The sequence below is a fragment of the Tetrao urogallus genome (genome assembly GCF_951394365.1).
Source record: "Tetrao urogallus genome assembly, chromosome: Z".
Classification (NCBI taxonomy): Eukaryota; Metazoa; Chordata; class Aves; order Galliformes; family Phasianidae; genus Tetrao; species Tetrao urogallus.
In genome coordinates this window covers 47,161,409-47,187,716 of record NC_136816.1, presented here as the reverse complement: position 1 = coordinate 47,187,716, position 26,308 = coordinate 47,161,409, and the positions used below count along the sequence as shown (strand labels likewise).

The following is a 26,308-nucleotide window of genomic DNA, read 5'->3' as shown; positions in this document are numbered from 1 at the left end:
AGGTACCTGGAAAGCAGTAGTGCTTTGTGTAAACTGAGGAGAAAAATCCATGGGGAGGGGATCTGTGGAAAAAGTGTGACTTTTTCCCTATTTATTTATTTTCACTCTGATCAAATACAAGTTTTAATAGTAATATTTGTCAGTATGAGATAAACTAGAACTTCATATGTGATACAATGTATGTGATTTTATTACTTTATTTAGTAATCATGTCTTTTTTATTGATAGTTCTTGTACCTTTCAGAATTTTTCCATATTGTTACGTAGGATTGCATTTAGGATACCAGAAACTTAATTTAAACAGAAAATGGGCAATTTCCAGATTTACTAGGTAGCTGAGTATTTAGAAGGATGTATATATACAGGTAATGGTAATATTGTACTTTCCTGAGAAGTATCTGTTATTCTTTTTGTAATGGACATTATTCAGCAAGAGAAGAGAAGGCTGCAAATGCCGTACTTCTATGTCTTTGTCTCATTTGAAGGAATGTTCATATTCAAACCCGTCATCCAGATGGGAAACTGTTAGATTGATTTAAACTGTTACACCACATTTCAGATGTTAAGTGCTAAGTTACGATATATTCCAGCAGTACTCTGTGCAATTAGTTTTATAGCTCATTGTTGGAAAAAATGAGGGAGATGTGAAATTGACATCTTAAAATGTTAGGACACAAGATTGTGTTCATCCTTGCTTTCTTTTTAGTCTACATCCATTACAACGAAAATAAACCCAATTCTTCAATTGTGATGTTTTACCCTTTATGCTTAGGGCTTATACGTAATAGAATAGGGAGAAACTGGAGGAATGGAAAGTCATAGAGGGTAAGCTGATCAAAGAAAAGGAACATTAAAGAGTATCTTGAAGAATGCTAAGTGATATTCAGTTTCTCTGAAGTGTTTTTTTCTTTTTTTTCCTCCATTTTTTCCTGGAATTAAAATGGAAAACGAAATGGAATGGTAGTATTGACAAACATAGTCAAGGAGACCTGGTCTATCAAGTTGCCTGGAAATTTTGCCTTCTGTAATACTGGAGACCTAGCACTTTCTCCTTAGTTATCAGTGAAATTGTAACTTTTTGAGCCAGCTTTATAATTTTAGTATATCTAGCAAGAAAATAATTGGTGGAAGGGTACAATCATTCTGATCTTAGGTATTCTGTAGATGACAAGTAGGTACGCCTAGAAGATTTCTGATTGTAGAATCAGAAACTCTAAGAATTCTGACAAGTAATGTAATTCAGAGGTACAAGGTTTGTTTAATAAAAGTCAGCAAAAAAGACCATAACCTAAGGCATATCAGATGGCTATATACATGGATTAATTTTATTATTTTGCATTGTTTGTCAGACAATAAGGAGTTATCTAGTTATAGGAAGAAATAATCTTTTTTTTTTTTTTTTTTTTTTTATAGCTGAACGAAGTCTTGTGCATTCCTGGTTATCTGTCTACAGCTAGGCTCAATATGCGTGTTACTTACTCAGTGTTCGGACAGCATCAGTCTTTGTGCCCTCCTTTGTGGTTTCAACTACCAAGGAAAAGATGTAGCCAGTATAGAATCTGTCACTTAAAAAAAAAAAAAAAAAAAAAAAAAAAAAGTAGAAGTTAATTTGCAAAAAAACAAAAGTTCTAATTATTGTTGAATGGTTAAAATAATTATTTAAACAGTTCCTCTGTGTGGTCACTGTATATTATCTAAATTACAGTTTAGAATTGGTGGTGTGTGAAACAATTCTCAACTCCTCTTCCTTTTCATGAAGAATGAGAATTGTCAGTGATATCTGGCTTGAGAACTGGATTGTTAGTTGTTTCTTATTCTGTTTGATGCTAATCTAAGAGCTGTTCTGTTCAGTGTCTTTACCGGTGGCCAGGATGGAAAGGAAATGCTCATTCTTTGACTATGACACCAATGTATTGGGTAGTGTAGCTGGTGTGAAGTCAAGTCTGCCATGCCGAAGGGTCTGTGTAAACAGGAGCAATGGGCTTCTTTTGAACCTCAAGAAGTTCAAGTCTTGCACTTGAATTGAGCTGACCTTTTCCCGTGGAGCAGGCTGGAGCAGTGACAGCCAGTTTGGGAGTGGCTTTGCTGTAGTGGCATCTGGAGCTGTAGTAATACTGGCTAAAAAGTTTTCAGTGCACCATGGCAGTGCTGGATGTCAGAAGTGCGTCTGCAGGAACTGGCTCTGTCAGGAGGAGCATAGCCAGCTAGTTGGAGGAAGTGGTAATTCAACTTGCCACTTGCTGTACCACCATCTGCATCAAATGTGGGATGCTTCAGTATGAGAAAAGTATTGATAAACTCGGCAAGCTCAGCTGGGGTCACAGAGGTGTCCAATGTAGTAGCATTTCCATCTTAAAGAGAATACCACAGTGGTCTTACCTGACCTGTGAAAGAGAAGGCTTTGAGAGAGAAAGGACCTTCCAAAAATATGCAAAAGTCTTCTTACTGAGGTGTGAAACAGGAGAATGAAAGACAGAAGATGGGCTTTGAAAAGAGATAATAAAGACAAAAGGAAATGGTTTCAAACTGAAAGAGGGTAGATTTAGGTTGAATAGAAGGATAAATTTTTTACTTTGGAGATCTCTTCCAACTCCAAAGATTCTATGATTCCATTTAACTATAAGGATTATTAAGAGCTGAAATATTGCCTTAGGGTATGGAATATCTATCCCTAGAAGTTTGAGAGACATAGCAAGCAGATAAAGTGCTGGACAAATTTATGTGTTCAATTTTAACTTGTTTTGAGCAGGAATTTGGACTATAGATCTCCTGAGGTACCTTAAAACTTAGTGATTGGTGAAAATCAGAATGAATTTTTTTCATTTCATTTTGTCATGGCACATCTATTGATTCTGCTTGGTTTATTTTTTCCACTGTTCTGTGACATCCTTTAGAACTCGCAGATATTTATGTAGTTGTTCTGTTGTATTGTACCTCTCTTATTAGCCCTAAGAGCCAGATTTGTTTGCTGCCTTTACTTTGTCCCTTCAGAGCCTTTTAATTTGAAGGTTTTCATGTAGAGGCATAAAATGGAGTCTTTTAGGATTTTGCTTCCAGAAATGTATAATTTCTATTTGCATGCAGTATTTTCCTTTAGTAATTAAAAGCATGCTTGTTGATTGTATTCAGTATTTTGTTCTATGTTCCTGTGAGTTATTTTGTAGTATCAGTTTGAAGCAGAACCATCCTATTGAACAGTACAATGCGAATTTGCTCTTTCTGAGTTTTATGCCTACACTTAAACTGCAGCAGCAATTATTATTTATCTCATTATCAATCTTCATATTTTGATGCAAATTTTGAAGTAGTTCACATGAAGTTTTCAGAGTAAAGAATTAGCACATAGCAATTGACAAGGTTATAGAGTTTTGTAGAATCATAGAAAGGTATCAGTTGGAAGAGACCTCTAAGATCATCTAGTTGCAGCCCCCCTGCTGCAGGCAGGCACACCTCCCACTAGACGAGGTTGCTCAAAGCCCCATCCAGCCTGGCCTTGAATGCTTTCAGGGAGAGGTCATTCACAGCCTCACTGGGCAACCTGTTGCAGTGTCTTACCACCCTCACTAAGGAATTTCTTCCTAATATCTAGTCTGTATCTATTCTCTTCCAAATTAAAGACATTTCTCCTTGTCCTGCCACTATGCACTTGCTCAAGCTAAATGAGTTAATGCTGTTGAATGTTATACAGAGTAAGGTTAATAGGGTTAAGCAGTTTTATGGTAAGTTGCCTTATTTATTCTTAATTGAGATTGTAGAAGAGAAGCATAAATTCATTATTGAATTTTCTTTTCAGATAAATGAGTTGGTGGATGCACGTGATGTCAGCATTGGAGCCTGGTTTGAAGCTCATATAGAAAACGTTACCCGAGCAACAAAGGGACATAAGAATGGTAAAGCTCAAGGAAAGAGCAGTAATACTTACAAAAGGACTAATGGAAGCTTAAGTCAAGATCATTCTAGAGAGAATGCAAATAATTTGGACAGTACACCATCTACATCTTATTCAGACTGTATGGACGCTGAAGAAGCTATTTATCATATCAAGTATGATGAGTAAGTGCTCCTGATAATATTTTGAGGACATCACATACTGTTATTTGGTTTGTATAAATAAACCAAGAATTTCTTGAAGAAACTTGTAATCAAAGAAAGCAAGTTCAGTATCAAGAAAGAATATTAAAATATTCACTAATCACACTTTTTGGTTGGATATAGTGAGTATATTGGGAGTTCTGTTATATTCATGCCTAAATAATCAAGTCCTAATTTGTCTTTATAAAACTTTAAAATCCATCCTTTGTATGTGAGAAGAAGAAATTATTTAAATGAATTTTCACTTTTTTTTTTTTTTTTTTCCAAACAAAATATCATTTATCTATTCTCTGTGCTTATTCAGTTCCTCTCATTGGAGTATCGTGAGCAAATTTGGGTATGCAATGTTGATGAACTTTATTATAAATGAAATAGTTATGCACAAAATAGCAGTTCTGCATTGCTGGTAAAGGATTATTTTAGAGAACTTGATGACGTGAGTGCATGAAATTTCATTCAGAATTGCACTGAGGGAGAGCTGTGTTTTTCTTGTGATTTTTCTTCTTCTGTTTTTCCAGTAAAAACACTGCACCTGCAGTGTTTGCATTGGAGTAAGCCTTCATATTGCTTACTAAGTTTAAAGGGATTTCTTTCAACCAAGTTTTGCATCATTTCATTCTGGAGAAATTGGCCTTGATTACTTATTTATTTTTTATTTATTTATTTTACCCCTTAGGTAACATTTGCTGAAACATCAAGTTAAACATCTGAATGAGTAGAATTGTTGAGAATTTAACATTTTTGTTACTGAGAATGGTAGAACCACTGCAGTTTGTGCAGTCTGAGCTGGATGTAAAGAAAAGCAAAGTATATTTGTTATTAACTAGATCTCCAAAAGATGTTTTTAGAGCAGCTATTTTAACTTTAGTTATTTTAATATGTAACTGAATCTGCTTTTGCAAGGAAAAATAAAAATATTTTCATGTTGAATAGAGTACACTTTGTTGTTCTTGTTAGCAGCAGTTACAACTTCACAGACTTTTAAAACTCTTAAATTCAGAGATAAAACTCTCTGTAACTGTGTAAGTTGAAGTATTCAAGTTTTTATTTTAAACTTTCTAATTTTCTAATATTTTATCAGATACTGAAGTACACAGAAAGAATTTAATCATGAAATATAATCAAAATACTTTCTATTGTAATCATATGTGCATTGTGGTTTGATTTCAAAGTCTTAAAGATTACTTATTTTTTTCTAACAGTGTAGCTATATACAGTTGAGCCATGCACAAAAAATTTTTAGAAATAGTTCTAACTGTAAGAGGAATTATGCTGCTCTTGTGAATGGTTTAGTTTCTTCCATGAGTGAGAGTACTGAAGTAGAAAATGTTGCACAACATGTTTGATTTTATTTGGCATACCCATACTAAAAAATAGAACTAACCTTCACTTATGTATACTCTAGCAAGTAGAGACAATCATCTTCTTACTGTAAGATGATGGATAGCAGCTGTGTGTTCCTTGCCAGCAAAATTAGATAAACATAGAAACATAGTTTTGCGTTCAGTAGGTCATAGCCTTTAATCACTAATTCAGTGTAAGGTATTGAATGCTTGAACTTTCAGAAACAAGCTGTGGGAAGGCTTTTTGGAAAGGAAGTCTTTGAAGTTCTATCAGTTACTTTATTTTAGAGGAGTATTGCTGACCTTTAGTGCAAATGTTTCACTTTTCTCTTCAGTGTTAATGGTTGTGTGTTTTTTGTAGCACTTGATTTGCATACATTAGTGTTTTCCTCTTTGTAGACCACATATGTGGCATGCTACCAGTAGGCTTCCTATGGATAAATAAGGAAAGCATGATGTACTTTCCAATGCAATTCCTCTCTACTCCAGAGTTTGTCAAGTCTAATTTAACTTCTCACTTCTTTGAGGTTCATATTCTGTTCTCTTTCTGCACAGTTAATTGTCCCTGGATGTTCCGGTGGATTTTTTGTTAAGTTAAACCTGTGTGTTCTGCTACCTCGCTTATTTTTTATGGTCTTGTCTTTTCTTACTGTGTTATGTCTTGAGGGAGCTATCCTCCAGCTCTTGAAGGATACGATTCTCTTAGGTAGGGCAGTTTCAGCTCTGCCTTGTCTATAATAAGTGTAGTCTTCCAAGAGATGAAAATACTTGCAGTTTTCTGAAACAGAAAGAAAATGGCTAGTGGAATGTAAATCATAAGCCTGGTGTGTGCAAGGTTATCGAAATTACTTGAATACAATGGAGAGATGTCAGAGGTGGACACACATCCACAGCTTTTTAAGTTGTCATTGTTGCTTATGCATTTTCCCTCTGCTTGTTTGGAAGAAAATATCACCAAAAAGGTTATAGCTGGAGGACGCAGCACGTGTAATATATTAAATTGATCTATTCCACTTCTCTCTCTCTGAGGCTTGCTGATAAATAGCAAATACACTTTATTATGCCTGTTTTTTGTTTTGTGGTAGACTTATTCTGCTAAGAAAAAGGTGCTCAAACATCCTTTCCCTCTTTTTTTCCCATTTGAACCTGTAGTGCTGATAGCAGTGCTTACATAAGAGTACAGAGTACCGTGCAACTCCATTTCAGGAACAGCTTTCTGTCCCTGTAAGTGAAGTCCTCAAGTGCAGACCTGAGCTGCCTTGCTATCTCTGAAACACACAGATCCTACATATCTTAGCTTAAATGAAGGACTGAAACTGCTGCTTCCTTCTTTTTTAGCGGAGTCGTTAGTATTCACACTGTGTTCACAGGTTCAGGACAGATTTGTGCATTGTTTGATACATCTGTCTGAGAAGTCTGTTGCAGAGAATTTTATTCAAAAGTGGTGCTTCACCTCAGTCATTCTCTTGTACTACCACCTCTCAGGGAAATTGTGTTATTAAGCTACATCACACATCACCTTAGTAATTTATACCAAAGCATGCTTCTGCTTTCAAACTTTTCATGTGGATGAGACAATCTGTCAGAGCAAAGAACTAAGTAAAATTTCTTTTAGCCAAAATGTTTATAGAAATTGTATTTATGAATTTCAGTAAAGGTTAATTTTGCCCCAGCTACTGATTGTACTTTATTCTGTGGTTGTGCATCATAGTCCAATCTTTATTGGATGCCAGTGTATTCCACATTTGATCCTTGAAAAAGTCTAGTATCAACAGATTTCAGGTAAATTCTGGCTTTGTTTTCTTAGCTGAAAATATTTGATAGGCTATCAAGTGAAGAATCCAACTAATTATTATTAAATTAACTTTTGGGTCACTCCTTGAAATGACTTTTCTTAGAGTCTGAAGCAGGATTTGTCCCTTTCTTAAGTGGTTTTAGAAGTGGTGCTGCTTGTTTTATATATTAGTCTTGCCCAAGCCCTTGCAATTCTACACTTGCTAAAACTACTTCTAATTCTTGGACTGAATAGTTTCAGAAATGTACTTCCTCTTGATTGTCAGGGTTTTCATTTATTCCTTTGTTCGTTCTGTTTCCTGTATAAGTGGCACAATTAAAGTGAATACAAGAGGGCAGTGGCAAAGCTTAGCTAGGGAGGATTGCAATGAAGAAAAATTAACCTTTGTGAATAAGGGCTTAGAATGGCTTTCATAAGGGTAATTTCCTAATGGCTAAACAAGATTTACTGCCATCTGTGACTGCTAGTGATGTGGATAAAGAAGGGATATCCCTTCTTTATTTTGAAAGGTTTTAAAACACTAGTGGCTCTTGTTTAAGAGCACTGTTTTCATTAAAGTAGAGTTTTATCAATTGTTTGCTTCATTTGGCCTCTGGTATCAACTTTAGTATCCATCTGTTGAAATAGTGCTTTTACCTATTAAGTCCTTCTGTAGTGAGCTTAATACAGCCTTTTGCCTGGAGGCAGTATTTCAAACAGGTGTTCCTGTTTCTGCCACTGTTGTCATTCTCCCTTTCTGCCACTTTGTTCAGTGTATTTCTGTTTCACCTTTGCATGGGTTGAAGTGTATAATGGCTATTCTTGATATTAAGGTTAAGGTGTGCTGTCTGTTTTCATACATTACTATCATCCATTTCTTCTGCCTCCGGCAACTGTTTTCTAATGCAAAGAGACTATAAACCTGTCTTTAACATGACGCAGCTTTCTTCTCTTTGAAAGGACTTGGAATAAATCCTGTGTATGTTTGGATCTTAAAATTGACGGGACTGTAGGTAGTTACCAGAGTTCGTTTACCTGCTTAAGAATTACTATATGAGGAGCAGGGCGTTCAGTAGTTTGTACAGCAAAGATGTCTTATATTGGTATAAAGTAAAAGCTTGCAATTTCTTGTTAATGTCTTCATTTTGCACTTTCTTGTGCAGTGAAGCTTATAGCTTAATGTCAAGGAGACAGTTCTTTCACTGAAAGTCAGGTCTGTTTCTTGTCTATCTGGGATGTGTGTTGGATGTTTATGACCTGGTGGAATTTTCATGGATGTCTTGTCTTTGGTGTTGTAAAGAGCCTGTCAGATAAGCACCGTGAAGCAGGATTATCAGTGAGTTAACGTGCCCAATTTTGTTAAGGTAGTTTAGGTGGTCAGATAGCAGTTACAACTGGTAATAATTCCTGTAAGCTTTATTAAGTTGCTTGTTCTATGCAGGCAGAACTTAAAGTACTTCCAGCTACAGATGTGTGAAAACTGATTTTTATATCATCAGTTAATGTTTTGGTCTTGTTAAAAAAGACCTGGTTATTGGTGATGGGTGATGATTTTATTGGTTAACAGATGTTATACAACTATGTTCTTCAAACAGAAGTTGTTTTGTTTACAGCTTTGGTTGTCTGATGGATTTTGAAGATAGATCTACTAATTACATTAGTATTTGCTGCTCTTTCTGTGCACCGTTTTTCAGTGGGTTTCTCAGACTTATCTTGTTGCACTTAATATTTTTTTGGTCTGAAGAGAATGCTGCAGTCTGTGAGGGATCTTCATCATTAATGCTGTAGAAAGCTGTTAGATGATGTTAACCATCAGAGACTCTCTACAGAGAGCCACAGCTTGCTTGTGCTTGCTTTTTTTTTTTTTTTTAAATTGTAATTTTGCAAGATTTATTTTAGGACCTGTAGTTATTTATGCCACTAGCTGGAAAATCAAAGGGTACAGCAATTTCCAGTTGTCACGGTTGGGTGATGGTAATTTGAAAATCTGCTGCAAGACTGCTAAGGCAGGGTTAAAGTTGCAGTATTCTTTGAAGTCTGATTACTCCTGAATTGATTACAGCCTGCTTGATGGTAAAGGCACCCAGGAATGTGCTATTACCGAACCTGTAAGTAAGCGTCGCTCAGAACTTAACTCTCATTAGTCATTTAGTTTTCTACAAACTGTGTAAAATGTCATAAAAATGAAGTGAACTGTGAAAAATACCGTAATACTTTTAGATTCGTAGATCATAAATGGTGTCCAAGAAAATACGAGTGTGTGTGTGGTAGCCTGTAATTGTAAGGGACTAATCTCAGTCATCTGGGGCTGAGCTGGGCTCTGTGTTTCTAAATGGAAATAGGGCTAATACAGTTGCCTCAGTCTGTCAGTGGTAGCTTCCATTTTGAATGGAAAGGCTTGTTTAATAGTACTAAAATGCCTTGACCCACCAAGTCAGTATTCAAGATTTAATTTTTGCTTTGCTTCTGTCTGAGAAGCATTTGTGAGATTGTCTCTAAGATTCTTTGCTTTTGAAGTGTTTGAGTTATGTTAGGAGTGTAGGTATGTCATGCTGGCTGAAGTGGATGTAAAAATACACACTTGGGCAACAAATTTCAATTTGGACAGGGAAATGATGCATAATGAAAGGGTAGTTAAGAAGAAGGAAGATGAGGTAATCCTGCTGGAAATAATTTCTTTAAAATGCTTACTAGTTCCCTAGGTCTCAACCTGCCTAAATAAAATAATGAAGGGATAAAATGAATAAATATTTTCTTGTTGTAAAATCTTTGAACATTCTATAAGTGTAGGAAAAGAAGGCATTTCAGGTATTGTCAACTAGATTACTAATTTATTTAATTCTTCTATGTGCCCTGTTTATTCGAGACTAATCGGGATTGCAGACAGTAAGAGAAGTTGTCACAGAGTGCTGTATAAGGAGTAACAGTTCCCGTAGAAGTTTAAAGGTTTTACTGATCCTTTTTAGAAGGAGAGGGGACAATTAAAAAGCAAAAAAAACCCCAAAACATTGTGTCTGAAAGATTGTGAAAGGCTGGCACTCCAAAACGCTCTGTCTTGCTGCACGCGTTATCCATACTAACTGTGTTTTGCATATTTCAGGCAAGTTTCTTTGTTTATGGATAGTCCAGGCTATTGTTAACCTGTTAAAAAATAACACATTTATACACAATTCTACATTCTCTTCAAGAGTGTGTATGTATGCATAGGTATATTAAGAAAAAATTTCATTGTGGTGTAATTAAAAGTCAGGAATTTTAGTAATTCTGTATGCCTTCAAAGAAATGTCCCAGACAGATTGAGATTCTTGTAAACTTTGTTATGGGTAGCTTAATCTTGAATTATCGAAGTTACAACTTCAGGCTGTTGGAGAGCACAGAACATTTTGAGAAAGTTACAAGGTAAAGAGCCACATCATTTCTTGTTTTAAGAACAACCTTTTCAGGGACATAAAAACTACAACACTTTCTCCTTTAAAGTGCCTTCTTAGCTGAAGAGACAGCGAAATAATAGTCTAAACTTGCTATTGCTTTCTTAACAAATGGTTTGAAGTTGAGACTTAATAGCTTTATTTTCAAAATATTTATTTGCACACTTCACCTTGAAATGTAATAGTCTGGGATTTGATAGATGACAGTTATCATACTGCAACTTGTTGATAAATTGAATTTTGGAGACAAAAAGACACTCTTCAAGCATTGAGAGTTATTTTTTTCAGAAGAGGTGGCTACTTCTTCCTCTTACCTTATTTCCCAGGTGTGCAATGCCTGATAGTTCAGTGTTGTAGAATGTATTGATTGTATGGCTCTAAAATGTTCTTGCCTCCTGGTGTGTTTAAAAGACTAATCCTCAGTACTGTTCATCCTCTCGAATGAGTTTGGCTGGTGGCTGCACAGAATGGCAGAGTAAGGTAGAGAAGCACTTCTTTTTCGTTTTGTTTCGGTTATTTTATGTTTCCAGTTTCAGTTGTTCTAGCGACACTTGGGGAGAGGCTTGAAGGATACATTGAAAGTTCTCAGTGAATTGAAAAGTCTTGTTTATGTTCTGATGTGAAACTCATGTTTCTCAGTATTTGAATGCCTTAGGAATGAGTGGATACCAAGAAATACCTGAATTTTTACTTCATTGGTAATGAAATAAATCAGAGGTAAGCCTTGTTATGCTGATAGTACTATCTAGTTAGAAATATTACCAGGAAAACTAAATTAAAGGGAAATAAAATTATGAGGGAATGTGCCTTGGTAGTGAATACAAAACTTCCAGTGAGCAGTACTCAGTGTAGCATCAGTGTTTGGATAATACTTACTGCTACTGTGTTTGCTTTTTCAAATATTAGGTGCAGAGTGTAGTGAAAAAATGGAAAGACAAGAAATGTCTATAATGTTTAAAGGTTGAATTGTGTCAAATGATCATTAAAACTTTAACAAACTTAAAGTAGTCTAATTAGAACATAGCTGTGAAACTGCTTCTGTTTTTATTTGAGAATCACATCACAGGATTTTATAGGTAATGCAGTGAGAAAATAATTTTTCTAAGCATTCCTGTCTATCACTTGTTGATTGCAGTTCTTGGAATGAATTCTTCATTTCTTTCTTGAGGTTTGTTAAAGGCTTGAATAAATATTAATTGTCTTTTGGTTTATCTCCATACATCTACAATACCAGAAAGTAGGCATACGTAGTTACATATTATTCTTGCATAAGTTAAAACTTCATCTTTTGCATAATGTGTCTTAGGCAAATAAGGCTTCTCAACTTCTAGAAAGTTAGCATGGAGAGCATGGAGTGAATGGCACTTTCTAACGTTGGGTGTGATTTTTTTTTTTTTTTTTTTTTTTCCTACCGAAGTAAACTGTGGCATTTGTTACACGGAGGTTCCAAAATTATTGTGGAAGTACTCATTGCTTATTACTCAGTATAATGAGGAGTAATGTTGCTGTGCTTAACGTATTTGCATGTGTGATTTTGAGCTAAACTCAAAATGCTGTTTCATCTGTTTAGTTTGGGGTATGAATTATGGACAAGTGTCAAATATCTGTTAGGATTTACCAAAGGCTGCTCTGTCAGAGCCTTTTGGTGTGCAGAGGCACAGCAGCAAAACTTTCTGTGTATGGTACCTGATGGAGAAGAGTATGAAATCTGACAAGGAAAAATCTTGCCTGTTCATAAACTGTCCTTCAAAAGGAAGATTTGCGAGCTTAAGGTTCTGTCTAGCTAGTGAGTAAAAAATGAGTAAAAAATTCCCTCAGTGAAGATTCTACCTTTTACTTGCTTTGGAAAGCAGTAGGTTTCTGTCTGTAAATGGGGACGACAGATTGTATCTTCTGTATCTTATTTTATTAATGGTGGATTCTTCTTTATGTGGGTTCTTTATCTATATACTTCCAAGAGCAGAGTTGGAGTAATTAACAATGGAAATCTTCGAAGCTCTCAAACAGGAGGAAGCTTTTTGTTCTGAGTTTTCTTGGGTACAGAGATGACACGAAGCAGAGTTTGGCACAAAATAATTTTTGATGATTAAATTACAGTTATTTGTTCAAAGACCTTTCTGGAAGAACAGACACCAAAAAATCTTAATTTTAAAAGAGAATAGATTTTTTTTTTTTAAAGTCAAAATTCCTATAAATGCATGCTGTTGTGAATTACATTTCTTTGATTATTTTTTCAGTAGTGACATTGGAATTTTTTCACGTTATTTTTATAACATTTTTATAATCTCATGGATACTTCTTACTTATTTTTGTGTACCTAAGCATTGTCTAATTTATAATTCTTTATTTTTCTAATGTTTAAGACCTGTTTTTATTTCTCAGTTCAAGTGCATCGTCTTTTCATTTATTTACAGTTATCTTCAAACTTTAGGAAGGGTTTGTTATGATTTGAATGAACTAGTAGCTCAAGCTTAGCTGTCCGTAGATTTCAGTTGCCTGTTCTACTATAATGCCTTGCCATTACGTAGGTCCTTCAGTAAAACAGACATCACCTCATCGTTGCTTTGTGTATTGCTGTAGGTGAGTCTCTTGCTTTTATTTTCGGAGGATAGTACAGTACTGCAATATGAGCATTGTGCAGTTGTAGAATAGTTCTTCTAACGGACAGCTGCAGCACAAAAGTGCATACCAACAATGGCTTTTCAGTACCCTCAAACTGAAGCCAAAGTGTTGCAAATTTGAAAAGTTAGATCGTATGAGGCTGTTACTTGCATAGTGACTCTATCTCAATCACCTCTCTCTGCGTGATATAATTTCCATTATGCAGGTTTTGATAATTAGGGTCTGAAAGTGTTGTAGTAGCAGACTGGTATGTTAAATTTAGAAGAAAATGTTGAACAAATGAAAATAAACGTACACAATTGGCCTCTCTGTGGCCTTCCAGTATTTAAAAGGAGTGTTTAAACAGGATGGAGATTGACTGTTTATGAGGGTGGATAGTGATGGGACAAGGAGAAATGGTTTTAAACTAAGACGGGAGGTCTAGGTTAGATATTAGGAGGAAGTTTTTCTCACACAGGGTGGTGATGCACTGTAACAGGTTGCCCAAGAAGGGCATTTTTTTTTTTTTTTTTTAGCTTATGTGCAGTATCACTAAACAGCTTCACCATTTTAGTCTAGCACTTCTTTTTGTAGCAGGCCATCTACTTTCTGCTAGCAGTGTTTTCATAAAGTCTTTATTGTGCTGTATTTATAGCATATGTGAAAATCCTACAAGTACTGCTAATGTTGAAGAATTATCACACAATTGTGAAGGCTATATCGTTAGACTGAAAAGTTAACATCTTAGATCTTAGAAAGTTTGTGGTTTTTTTCTTTAGTATTCTTTTTTTCTTTTAGCTGTATTGCTCATATCACCTTTAACTTTACTAAATGAGTTTCAGTTTGGGATGAAATTGGAGCTCTTCAGATGTTATTCAGATGTTATTCATTCAGATGTTATTCATAATTGTTTGATTTTGTTTTTGTACTGATTGCTTGTCTTGTGCTACTGTGGCATCAGTTGTAAAATCTAATAACTTGCAGATAATATTGTCTAAAAATCTGCCTTAAAAAAGAAATCTTAACTGAAAAATAACAAATTGATCAAAATTTCTTAGTTGTGATTTAGTGAACCATTTATCTTTACTTTCTTTGCTTAAAGCACTGGGTTCCTCACTGCATCTTTTCAAGATAAGTTGTCAAAAAAAAAAAGATCTCCCATTTAGTTTACTAGATTCTTCCTTTTATAATTAAGAGATAAATGTTTTCTGTTCTAGAGATTTTAGCTTTACTGTATTTTATTCTCTAATAGATTTTGTAGATAACTATTTTTTAAACATGTTCATAGGATGTGTACTTGAGCTAGATCCATCACATGAATTTGATAAGCTGTGTTGGTAGGGTTAGACTTCTTAAAAGATCTGTCCTAAATGCGATGCTGTAGTGGAAATGTAATGAGTGCATGAAGGCAGAGTTAAATTAAAAATGTTCCATGCTGAAAATAATTAATCTTTAGTACCTTGTTACTCTGATTTACTTACAATATGGACCACACTGAGACCAAATCTGGGTTATGTCTGTGCTAAAACTTGGAACTGATTGTGTTCTAAATGAAAACAATCATCCATTTATGGTGTTGTGTGTTTTTTTGTTGTTTTTTTTTTTTAAATAATCTGAGATGGGAAGAACAGTCTCTAAAATTAATCAAGTAGTGGATTTTATTTATATTAATCTTGCATTTTGAAAAGGATATTAGATTAGATTTTTATATAGTTATACTATATATAGTTTTTTATATGTCCATAAGACATTTTTAAAAATCTTACTTTCCTGAAGTGTTATCTGTGGCTTGTAAGTTATTGGTACAGAAAGAGTAATTGCTACTGTTCTTGGTTTCACTTTTGAAGGTACCCAGAGAGTGGCATAGTAGAAATGGACATCAATAATCTTCGACCCCGAGCAAGAACAATTCTGAAGTGGAGTGAATTAAAAGTGGGTGACGTGGTGATGGTTAACTACAATGTTGAGACTCCAGAAGAAAGAGGATTTTGGTTTGATGCAGAAATTACCTCTTTGAGAGAAATCTCAAGGACTAACAAAGAGGTTCATGCTAAAATTCTGCTGGGGTAAGATTGATCAACTCATAAGATCTTTACATACCATATAAATTATCTTTCTGTCTACTAGTCATCACCAGATTAAAATTAATGTGACACTTCAATCCCACAGCTGTCTGAGTCATGGAATTGCAGTGCGCAGTTTTTAATTGTGCAAACTGTAAGTTGTAATTTCTGCATTTCATGCAATTGCTGAAGGTAATTACAGGGTTTTATGTAATACAAGATTTCACCTGATCTAAATATGTTTTTATTTGTATTTATATGTTTATATTTAGTTAATTATAAATCTATATTAATTTATATAATTTCATTCGAAGCTGAAACATCAGTTTTCAGAAATTTCTGAGAACTTTGAGAGCTTGTAGGTAAGTCACTGAACTGGCTGGTTAGTATTTTGATGAATAAAAAAATCATGATGCAGATACTATTGCTTATGACAGGTAAAATATGGAACTGTGGATTTGCAAGTTGCACTAATTCTCGAGTGGCTCAATTTACCAGAATATTTTTGCTTTGGTTTGGTTTTTCTATTTGATTTCTAAAAACTTGTGTATGGTTCTTTGGGAACAGTGTTTTCTACAGGAATTTGTCTGATGCAACTTTCAGTAAGCTGTTTGATTGCCTTCTTAGGGGTGAAGAGATGGCCAGTCTTTATTGTCTCCTTGAAGAATTCAGTATAATCTTCCTCTCCCACTAGTTTTTCTTGCACCTCTAACATTCTCCTTTTTGGCATAAAAGAACTGAAGACAGTTGGATCCAGTCTGCTACCCCATTCTTCCAGAAGAGGGATATGTGTATTTTAGGGAATGCTTACGTGCTAAGGTTGAAACTACTCTTAAAATTAAACTCAAACTGAAGTGATATGTCTTTTTCTACTTAAGCAATGATTGGTTTAATGGTGACGTGTGCCACATAATACTCAGTGAGTAGTGTCATTAGTCTGGGAGTATATTATTTAACTGAAATAGAGTGATATATAAATATTCTTCATTATGAAAAAGAAGAATTATTCTATCTGTAGGACACATTTAGTTGGAATGAAGACACAGACCTGTGATTAGGTGCAATTCAGTATTTCATTTTAAATGCAGTCATAAGTAGTACTGGGAAATTAAAAGGATGTTGACTTGGTTTATCATAGAAGTAGATTAAAATTGTCTTGGTGAATGTTATCTAATTTTAGAGCAATGGGAGTTTAATGGAATCAGTTTATTACAATCTTCTTGTGTTAAGTGAAGTTGGCATGAGGACATGCTTTGGAGACTAAAATGGGGGAAAAAAAAAAAAAAAAGCAAATATAAAGCAAGAAATTGAATAGATATTAGTCATTAACTTGGCAAAAGAGAAGAGATTAAAAACTTCAGTCCAGGCTTGAAAGATGAAGGTTTCCATTATAAGGCATTTAATAGTTGTATGACATACAGTGAATTGCAGAAATGAACTTCGTCCTCTACGTCAGAACTGTATGAATTTACCTGAAGTGTAGATGTATACTGAGAGTTATTTAAAACTGTTGTCTGCAGGGATTCTTCCAAAGCTTTTCCCACGTAGTAAAATAGGATAATCAAAACATACTTTATATTGGCTAAAGCAAGTACCAATTTAAACTGATACCGAAGGAAAAGAAATTTGCTCATGTTGATTGGACCTTGACAGAATAGCCTTTTAAAAATCTAACTAAGATGACAGTTATCTTCAAATTTGAAGGTGATCATTATAGGTGAAGTACTGTGGGATTCCCCATAGTACTGACATTTCACTATCCCCTCAAACCAAGAAAAAGACTCAGAGTTGACAAATACTTTATTTGTAAATGATGAACTTAAGTCTGTTTTCTAAATAGAATCTTAATCTTGTGAATCTTCTTCCTGATTAAGAATGTATTTAAATTTTGATGGATTGTATATGAAACTAATCAAATGCAGTTTGCAGAAAGTATTTGCAATCTGAATCTTTTTTGTAATTCATCAAGGAGTAATTCCTTATCCACCTGCGTTACATAAATAATTCCTTTCAATTAACAGTAGGTCCTCTCATTTAAAAGTAAACGTACAAGATAAATGTGCTAGTGTTTATACTGATAAACTTTACTCAGTTTACATTTTGCGTCTGTTGGTTTGCAAAATAAAAATCGGTCTGTTTTTGATATTGTTAATATAACATTGCCATTGGTACTTAACATTAGTGATTATTTTAAATAAAGGTCTGATCTGTTACAAATATTTTATGAATATATATTAGTCATGAGTTGATGATATGCTAGTGGCTAATTCTTTGTGCGCCACTTAAGAACAACCTTAGTAGATAGTAAAAAGAGGCAGTGATCTTACAGATGCTTCAGGCATATTCCACAGCCATGACTTCTTCCCCTTTCTTTCTGGTGTTATATTAAAGGGGCTCTGTGTAAAATAACCTGTTTTGTACAGAATTGTTTAAGATTTAATACATTAATGTTGATTGCTTATGACAAAGATTTCGTGAAGCTATTGGCTCAGTGGCAGGAAATAGCAAGAATGTGTGTTGTTTGTGTTATTGCTTTGGGGATGGTAAGAACGTACTATGAATTCTTGCTTTTTGCTGTATTTGTTGATATGCATGTTTCTTGGGTATTACTTTTAGTCATGTCTCGTTCGTAACCTAAAGGAAATGTCCTGTACAGTTTGTCATCATTAATTCATGTTTTGGGAAACAGATGAGTATTAGAGAACATTATTAAAGAGAAGTGAGACTGAAAAAAGGATTACCAAAGATTTAACCACGGAGTAGTTTTCATTTGTACTGTATCTGTATTGCAACTAGAATTTGTAATTATAGGATGCTTGAGACCTTTCCAAATTGGACTGAATGCATCTTAGATAGAAATACGTGGGAAACTGTGGTTCTGTGTGTACCAAAAGTAGACCTGGGTCCACGAGTCTTCCTTGACTGTGCACTTGCAGGTCAGAATGTTCCGTGTGCGGTACTTCAAAACTGATTTAAATTCAGTTTGCAGTATGTACCACAGTTCTTGAAAATTTTATGCTACTTATGCAGACTGCACTGTTTCAACACCTTGTTCTGCTTTCAAACATTTTTTCCCATTTATATTTAATTTCTGGTTTTGAAGTCACAATACTTGTTTTTCTGGCTTCACAGGCGTACGGAACTTAAACATATTATTACAGAACAGTGAACTAACAGTGAAACAAGCTTTGCATACTCTCCTGGCTGATATCAAGAAATTTTGTGTCCAGGAATAATAATAATAATAAAAGGTTATTGGCAGTTGCACCTCTTTTTTTAACATTCACGAAGTGCATTACTGTTATTTTTCTATCCTTATTATGTATTATGATAATCAACATGTCACAGTTGTTGTCGTATCTGATTGATTTCCAGTAGAGTAGTTGTTGATACCAAGTATTTCTTTAGACCTGCATTTTCATTCTGTATAGTTTATCATTTTGTGATATGTTTCTCTACCCAAAATAATTTGCTGTTTTATTTGTTTAATTTAATATCTCTGATTAATGTTGGTTGATCTTGGAATACATTGTTTTGCTTATGTGTGGAATATTGACAAGATTTATTTATAGCTGTTTTTTCAGAATAGCTTTTATAGGTATCAACAGGTATCCTGGTAATAAGATACTTGGTAAGAAGAACTTGCAGATTTCTTGCAGACATAAAAATGGTCTATTTCTTTAAATGACAAAACTGTGAAAGAGTGAATAAATGTCTCACTCTTTCCTCTCCTACTTATGACTGCAGTGCAACTGTTATCTTCTAAAGAAGAGACCTTTATGAGTTAGCACAGTAGGAACTTCTCAGTACTCTTGGTAAAGGGAAAAAATGTTTGAAGGACAGATCTTGTTAAATGAAAGGAGTAGGTCTATCCTGTGAATCAAAATCTTCCAACACTAGTTGTGCAACTAACCAGAAATTTGACTTTTGATACCATGGGACCCATATCAGAATCTCATATTTGAATCTTTAGCTGAAAGCATTTGATTCTCAAGTGCAATGAGTGCATCTACACCAACAGGCTGATAAACCTGGTGAGTAATGCTTGAGGTAATGAAGAGGGTTTATGATCCCATCTTAAGGGTATTGGTATGTACGTGGAAAATAAGGGCACTGGTATGGAGATAAGAGTGATGTTGGTATTGCTAAAGAGTGGATTCATCTCAAATGCATGTATGCAAATATTGTATATACAGGGGATCAGGGGATGTTCAGTGGGATAACAGTGGCTGAGAGGCTGTTAGTCGGGATTACAGGTCAAAAAGGATGACAGTATTGTAGTAATTGACCTGATCAGGCTGAGAAAGTGCACTAAGCCTCATTTAACATTGTCTGAATGACAAGGTACCGCTTCACATGAGAGATTTAAAATTCCTGGACACCTGCTGGCAGGACAACACATTGGAATGTAAGCAGTCAAGAGAATTTCTGGATTATGTCAGAGAACTACATCTTACAGATAGTGGATAGGTCAACTGATGATACACAGCTGGGTCTGCTGTTTATTAACAAGCTGTCTGGAGATAAGATGATTAATGGTAACCTTGGCTACACCGATCATTAAATGTATCAAGATCTTGGTGGAAGTGAGGAAGGAGTACCAGAGTACAGGCTCCCTACTTCAATAGAGAAAACATCAATTTCTTTCTGAAAACTGACATACCTGGGGATTTTGAACATATAAAGATGCTAAATGAACACAGGCTTATCTGGAGTTAATACTTGTATGGGATATCAGTGGCAGCACAAAGAACTTTTACCACTGCCTTAACAGTAGAAAGCTGAGTAAGGAAGTATGGATGTGTTTGTAAATAGGATATATGATTCAGTATGACAGTGATAATATATAAAACATATTATATATATATATATATATATATATATATATATACACACACACACATATATATATATATATAAAATATTTATATATGTTTATATATATATATGTGTTTTATATATATTTGTATTATATATTTATATATTGATATATATATTTATATATATATATTTGTCTATTTGTATAATGTATTTATATGTATATGTATATATATATATATATATATACACACACACACACACACATATATATATATATAAAACAGCAGACACTGCCTTCATTGTCTCAAGTCTTCACCAACAAGATGTTTCTGATAACTCTACCTAGTAAAATCATTCAAGAAGATAACTACCAGCAATGGACAAGGACTAAATCAAGCATCGCTTGCTAGAACGTGACCAGTGCAAATCGTTGGAACCAGATTGGTTGAATTTGGCAATGCCAAAGGAGCTGTCTGGTGCTTTAGTGACATTGCTTTCTAGTATCTCTGGAAAATCTTGCTGGAAATCAGGTAGAGCCCTTTTCAGTGGGAAGAGGACAAACAACCACCTTCAAAGAATGCCTAAATGGAGTTACAAGCCAACCAACCACACTTAAGTCTAGGAAAAACTATGGGATGGTCTTGTTGGAAACGCTTGATGTTTTAAGTAGCCAAGATAGACTTTTTTTTCCCACATGCAAATAATGCCTTGTGAGCCTCACTGCCTTTGTGACTAAATGAGTAAGTTCCATATCTAGGTGGAAAGCAACACACGTAATCTACTTCAGCATTAGCAAGTCATTCAGCTGTGTTCCACAATATTTTGCCCTAATTAAGGTGACGCTATCAGGGTGGATGGACAACCAGATGGTTCTTAAAAAGATCAGTCTCAAAGAACAGCGGTTAATGAGTTGTACACAACCTGCCAAGTGTTAAGTGAAGAACTGAAGATGTACATACCATACAATATCTTTAATAGTGGCTTGGTAAAGGCAAGACTATGCACTCTCACTTGCATTGAAGGAGACACCAAATTGTTGGAGTCTGCTGGATGCAGTTGAAGATTGTACTGCAAGTCTGAGAAACTTGAATAGGCATGAGGAAGAGCCTTACAGAATTCAGCAAGGATAAATGCAGTATCCTGCTGGACCTGCAAAGGCAGAGCTTCTTGCTGCTGTGCAGGTTAAAACTGGACTGGCTAGGAAGCAACTTTGCTGAAAAGAACTTGTTGGTTCTTGGGTTTGGGGAGCCCAATAATACGTGTTTGGTAGAGTAGAGATGATGGACTAAAATCACAAGTGAGGTAAACTGACTAAGACATTAATTTAAAAACGAACAAACAAACAAAACCCACCCAAATCATACTCTTAAGTAGGAAGTGTTAAAAGTTAGAATATTTTTTTGTTTCATTACCATAAAATAAAAGCATCTTCAGTAACTGTAATGTTCTCCTTTTTCTAATAAACATATGGACTTGGAACCACTGAGTCTTTTGACTTCTTAGGAGGTGATTTTAGGAGCATTTTGCAACTTAACTGTCTTCTCACTGAGGAAAGTAACAGAAGAAAGTGGAAGAATAAATGTCAGTGCAAAAAAAAAAAAGTGACCACCATATCAGGAAAAACAGTATGAAAAATAATAGAGAAAGGGATAGTACTGGAATATATGCATATGCTTAAGATCATAAAGATCATAAAAAAAGGCCTTGATGTTGTATGAATTTCATGTGTTTTTATTCGAGCCAGTTGCTCTTGTCCTGACAGTAGGTACTTGTGTGAAGAGTCTGGTTCTACATTCTATATACACTCCTCTTAGAAATTTATACACATGAATAAGAGACATCTATTAATAAGCTTTCTGTTCTGCAGGCTAAACATTCTGATGTATAAAATGCTCCAATCCCTTTAGCATCTTAGCATCTCTGTGACAGACTCTCTTCTGGAATCACTCCAGTAAGCCTGTAACTTACAGTTCTCTTCGTTAGGCAACCCTGAAGACTACTGACTTTCTTGACTTATTAAATCGCATTGCTGGCTTATGATCATCTTGTCTACCAAAACTTCAGGGTGGTCCTCTGCTAAGCTGCTCTCCAGCCACTTGATGAAGAGCCAGTTGTACTGTGAGAAGAGGTACTCCTTGTATGTAAGCTCTGCGTGTTTCCCTTTGTTGAACATAATGAAATTTCTCTATGCTTCTTACCTTGCCCAGGTCACTCTGAAAGGCAGCATAGTTATTTGGTGTATCAGCCATTCCTGGTTTTGTATTATATGAGCTTGCTGAGAATGCATTCATTGCATCATTCTGCAATTCTGGCTCTGTATCAATGACTGGGGTAGATCAATGGCTAGCTTCCAGCTGGCTGCTCACCTATCATCGTCCAGGCATGTCGCTGTGTTGTAGAAGACCACCATGCTAGATAAACATGATTTCCCCTTTGAAAATGAATGCTGACAATTCTCAGTCACCTTCTTGTCCTTAAATCTGAAAATGGTTTCCAGGGTTATTTGCTCCTCTAACTTCCTGGGGATGCAGGCAAGGTTTACCAGCCTGTCAGCAGATCTTCCTTCCTGAAGATGAGTGACGCTTACTCTCTTCTGGTTTGCAGGAACATGTCCTGGTTGTCATGACCTGTCAAAGATGACCAAAAGTGATGCTGCACAGACAAAAAGCAGCTCTCTCAGAGTTTGTGTGTGCAACCTATTAGATTCCATAGGCTATACTATGTCCAGTTTAAGTGCTCCATAACCTTCACTGGTAGGAGGTCATCTTTGTTCTAGGTGTTTCTTCTGATCCCAAGCACTAGGGATTACTGAAGACAGTTCTACCTAATAAACACTGAGGTAAAGAAGGCACTGAGTACATTTGCCCCTTTTTTTTTTTTTTTTTTTTTTGTTTGTTTTTTTCCCCACCACCATGAACTTCACACACACACACACAACTTTAGCACAGAGCACACTTTTTCTGTAGTGTTTGCCATTTTTATACTGGTAGAATCTTTCCTTGTTGCCCTTCGTATTCCTTGTGAGATTCAGCATGAAGTAGATTTTCCCAGCTCCAGCCCTATGCAATTGGACAGCAGCTCTCTGCTTCCCTACATTAGCTATCCTCCTTTCATTTCTTATCTTCTTTTTATGTGTGGCTTTAGCTCTTTGATCATCATTGCAGGCCTCCTGATGCCTTTAATTTCCTGTATATAGTGATGAACATTTCTTGAGATTGGAGGATATGATCCTTGAATATAAAGAGCTGTATCTTGTAGGATTTTTCCAAGCACATGTCTGAAGAGATCATAGCATGCTCTCCAAAATCCAGTATTGCTGAATTTTGTTACTCCTCTTTAAGGATCTTTTGTCAAATCATCATCACTGTAGCCAAAGCTGGCCTTGACTTTTGCATCTGTTGACCAGTTCTTCTGTTTATTATCAGGCCTAGACACATCTCTTCGATCACCTACATCAAAGTTGTCAGTACACTCCAGATATTTCTTAGGTTGTGTGTGTTCCACCACTATCAGGGTGCTTTAAGTTCAGACCCCGTGGATGTGGTACTTCTGTTTGCCTGAAGAAAGCCTCAAATGTTTACTCCCACTTCAAGCATACATAGCAGATATTCACTGCAGCATTGCTATGTTGTTCTGTCTGCTAATCATGACCCATAACTCTCAACTGCCTACTGATCTGTTATCGCATAAAGTTCAGCTTCCCTCCCTCCCTTTCTAGCCTGCCCTTCCTGAGGAGTGTGTATCTGTTCATCACAGTACTCACAGGAGTTATTCCACCTTGCTTCCATCTTCCCAGTGAGATTGTAAGTGTGATAATTACAAGACTTTTGTAATTTTCCCTGTTTGTTCCCCGTGCTGCGTGCATTAGCATACAGTCATTTTCAAGGAAGCATCCAAGTGTGCTGATTCCCCAGGAAGGGCAAAAGAGCTCTCTCCATAAGACTAGTCTGCTGGCATTTCCTTCTTTCAATATCTACCCTTGAAGTGATTGCACTTCAGCCTTGATTTGTTAATTGCTGTGTTCCTGCTGATCATACCATATTGTTTGCTTGCTTACCTCCTTCACAGCTTCCTCACTTGTTTGTTGAAGGAATCTCTTCAACAGTTTTACCCAGAAGTTACATGCTTGCCTAGAAATGAGTAATAATGCTGTGATCACCAAATCTAAATAATGCACAGAAGAACTAAAAACGCTATACTTCCATTGTGCAATAGCTATTAGATACTTAAATGGTGGATTTAATATTGTGTGTAATGGAATTTGCCATCATGGCACAATTACCTGATTTAATTTGTGTAAAGAAAGTTGAGCAGTGGGAAGTATGAGGACCATCTATAATGAAGGACCCTCTAAATGCCCAATTAATTATGAATTTCTGTCAGTCTGCATACTTTCTAATTTTCAGGAGTTCTTGGTGATAAGAAATTTGTCCTGTTTTGAGAGGAAAGATCCCTGGATGTCTTTTTTTTTTCCTTAAACTAATGCTGTCGTGTATATTTAAAACACAAGAATCATTGGTCATTGATTTTTTGAAGGTTGGGAATGTGTTTTTGGCCTAGTCCATGAGCAGTTCTCATTTGCCTTCAGATCAGTATTTGTTTTTTTTGTTCTTACTGTTTTAAAGTGGGTACCTTCAATTCTCCACCATCTCTTTCACTCTTTTTTCCTTCCTCCCTCCCTCCCTTCCTGTTTCTTTTTCTCTCTTTGTTTCTCTTTTCAAGTACTTTACTTATTTATTTATTTAGTTCTAGTATTTTTGTTATTGTTCATGTATTTTCAAGATTATTTCTTTGTTAATTGCTTTCTGATAGGCCTATATCCTGATGGATGTTTTTAGTATTAATGGAAGTGCTTCTTGTCTTTCTGAACTGAGATTCTTAGTCTGTGTACAAAATTGATCTTCTGTTATGACTGCATCTAAATTCCTTAGAAGTCTGTTTTGTGCCTGCTATCAGGAATGAAAGAAAACAAGATCTTTGTAATGTCTTCTAGTAACTGTCAACTTTAATTTTGACTGCCTCTTTTTGAGGTAAAAGAACTTGTTGATTGGTCCAGATACCCTGAAATGATATTGTGAGCTATCTTTGTGTTGTTCTGTGTCTTGTGACTCAGCCCATGGGCAAATGGAGAACTGGGCTGAGCTTAGGTCATGTCCTGTGATTAAGCACAACTGCTTTATCTTTGTTTTTCGAACATGAAGCCTTTGGGTTTCCATCCCTGTGTATCTTCAACCAGCCCTTCTTTTTTTTCTTGGTACTTTATAGATTTCTGACAGCTGCATGTTTTCATATGGCAATGCAATCTGTGGATGACCATTTAACTGGTAACAAGAGTGGAGTGTTGTAACCCACATCAGGTTCTTTCCCCTCCCATTTTCTGAGCCGGGGGCCTTTCTACAGCACCATAGGCAGGTGCTCAGTGCACGTGCGCCTCGTGCAGGTCCCGGCGCGTAGGGTGGGACCTGTCCTTCCTCCTTCACTGCCTATTCCTCTGTCTTCTCGGTAGGTTTCATGGCTTAGGGCAATCATGCTCTTAAGCTACTCTGATAAATGGATTATTAGGACTTGCAAATGTGATTTGCTGTCCTTTAAAGCTCGTGCTTTCATGCTTTCAGATATGAACTTTATCTATCATATTTTTCTAATAATCATCTACTTTACAGATCCCAAACTAATGAAGAAGAATAGTCCCTGCAAACAAAGCTTCTCTTTTGTGTAATGACCTATAATGTATTATTTTATAAATGCAAGAAGCATCATGCTTACTTCTGATGTTAAAAAAGTAATTTCTTGGCTGGCTTATGTATGCATTCACAATGTGAATGTGAAAGTTTAGTAATAGGGAGGTAGGTGGGGTAATGAGTGTTCTGTTTTGCTTTGCTTTACTTTATTTTACTTTATTTGTACCTATTAGGTCATAACATTTCTAACAGTAAGGTCTTCTACTAATCCTGAAAAATTGTTTGTATGTATGTATGAGCCATAATAGTGGCTTATATAATACAAATAAAGCTGAACAAAAGAGCATAGCTGCTACTACTCCGTTTTGTAGCTGTGCACTTATATTTTCAAGGTAAGCCAAACGAGGGTGGAATGCTCTGGAATAATATTGATAATACTGTCTAATATTTGTAGTTAGTGCAAAATAAAATAATTTCTTTGTAATTTTGTTCATCTTTGCAAAAT

General features: G+C 35.5%; 1 protein-coding gene across 2 annotated transcripts in view; it reads left to right on the top strand.

Annotated features, from left to right (window-relative positions):
- UHRF2 (ubiquitin like with PHD and ring finger domains 2) overlaps positions 1-26,308 on the top strand; it is a gene marked incomplete at both ends in the record, with an annotated part of 74,283 nt that overhangs the window by 15,627 nt on the left and 32,348 nt on the right. For both annotated transcript variants that reach the window (XM_079548475.1, XM_079548474.1), the window contains 2 exons: positions 3,794-4,053; positions 15,086-15,304. In XM_079548475.1, the coding sequence (XP_079404601.1) occupies positions 3,794-4,053; positions 15,086-15,304 (479 nt within the window). The remainder of the gene's footprint in view (positions 1-3,793; positions 4,054-15,085; positions 15,305-26,308) is intronic.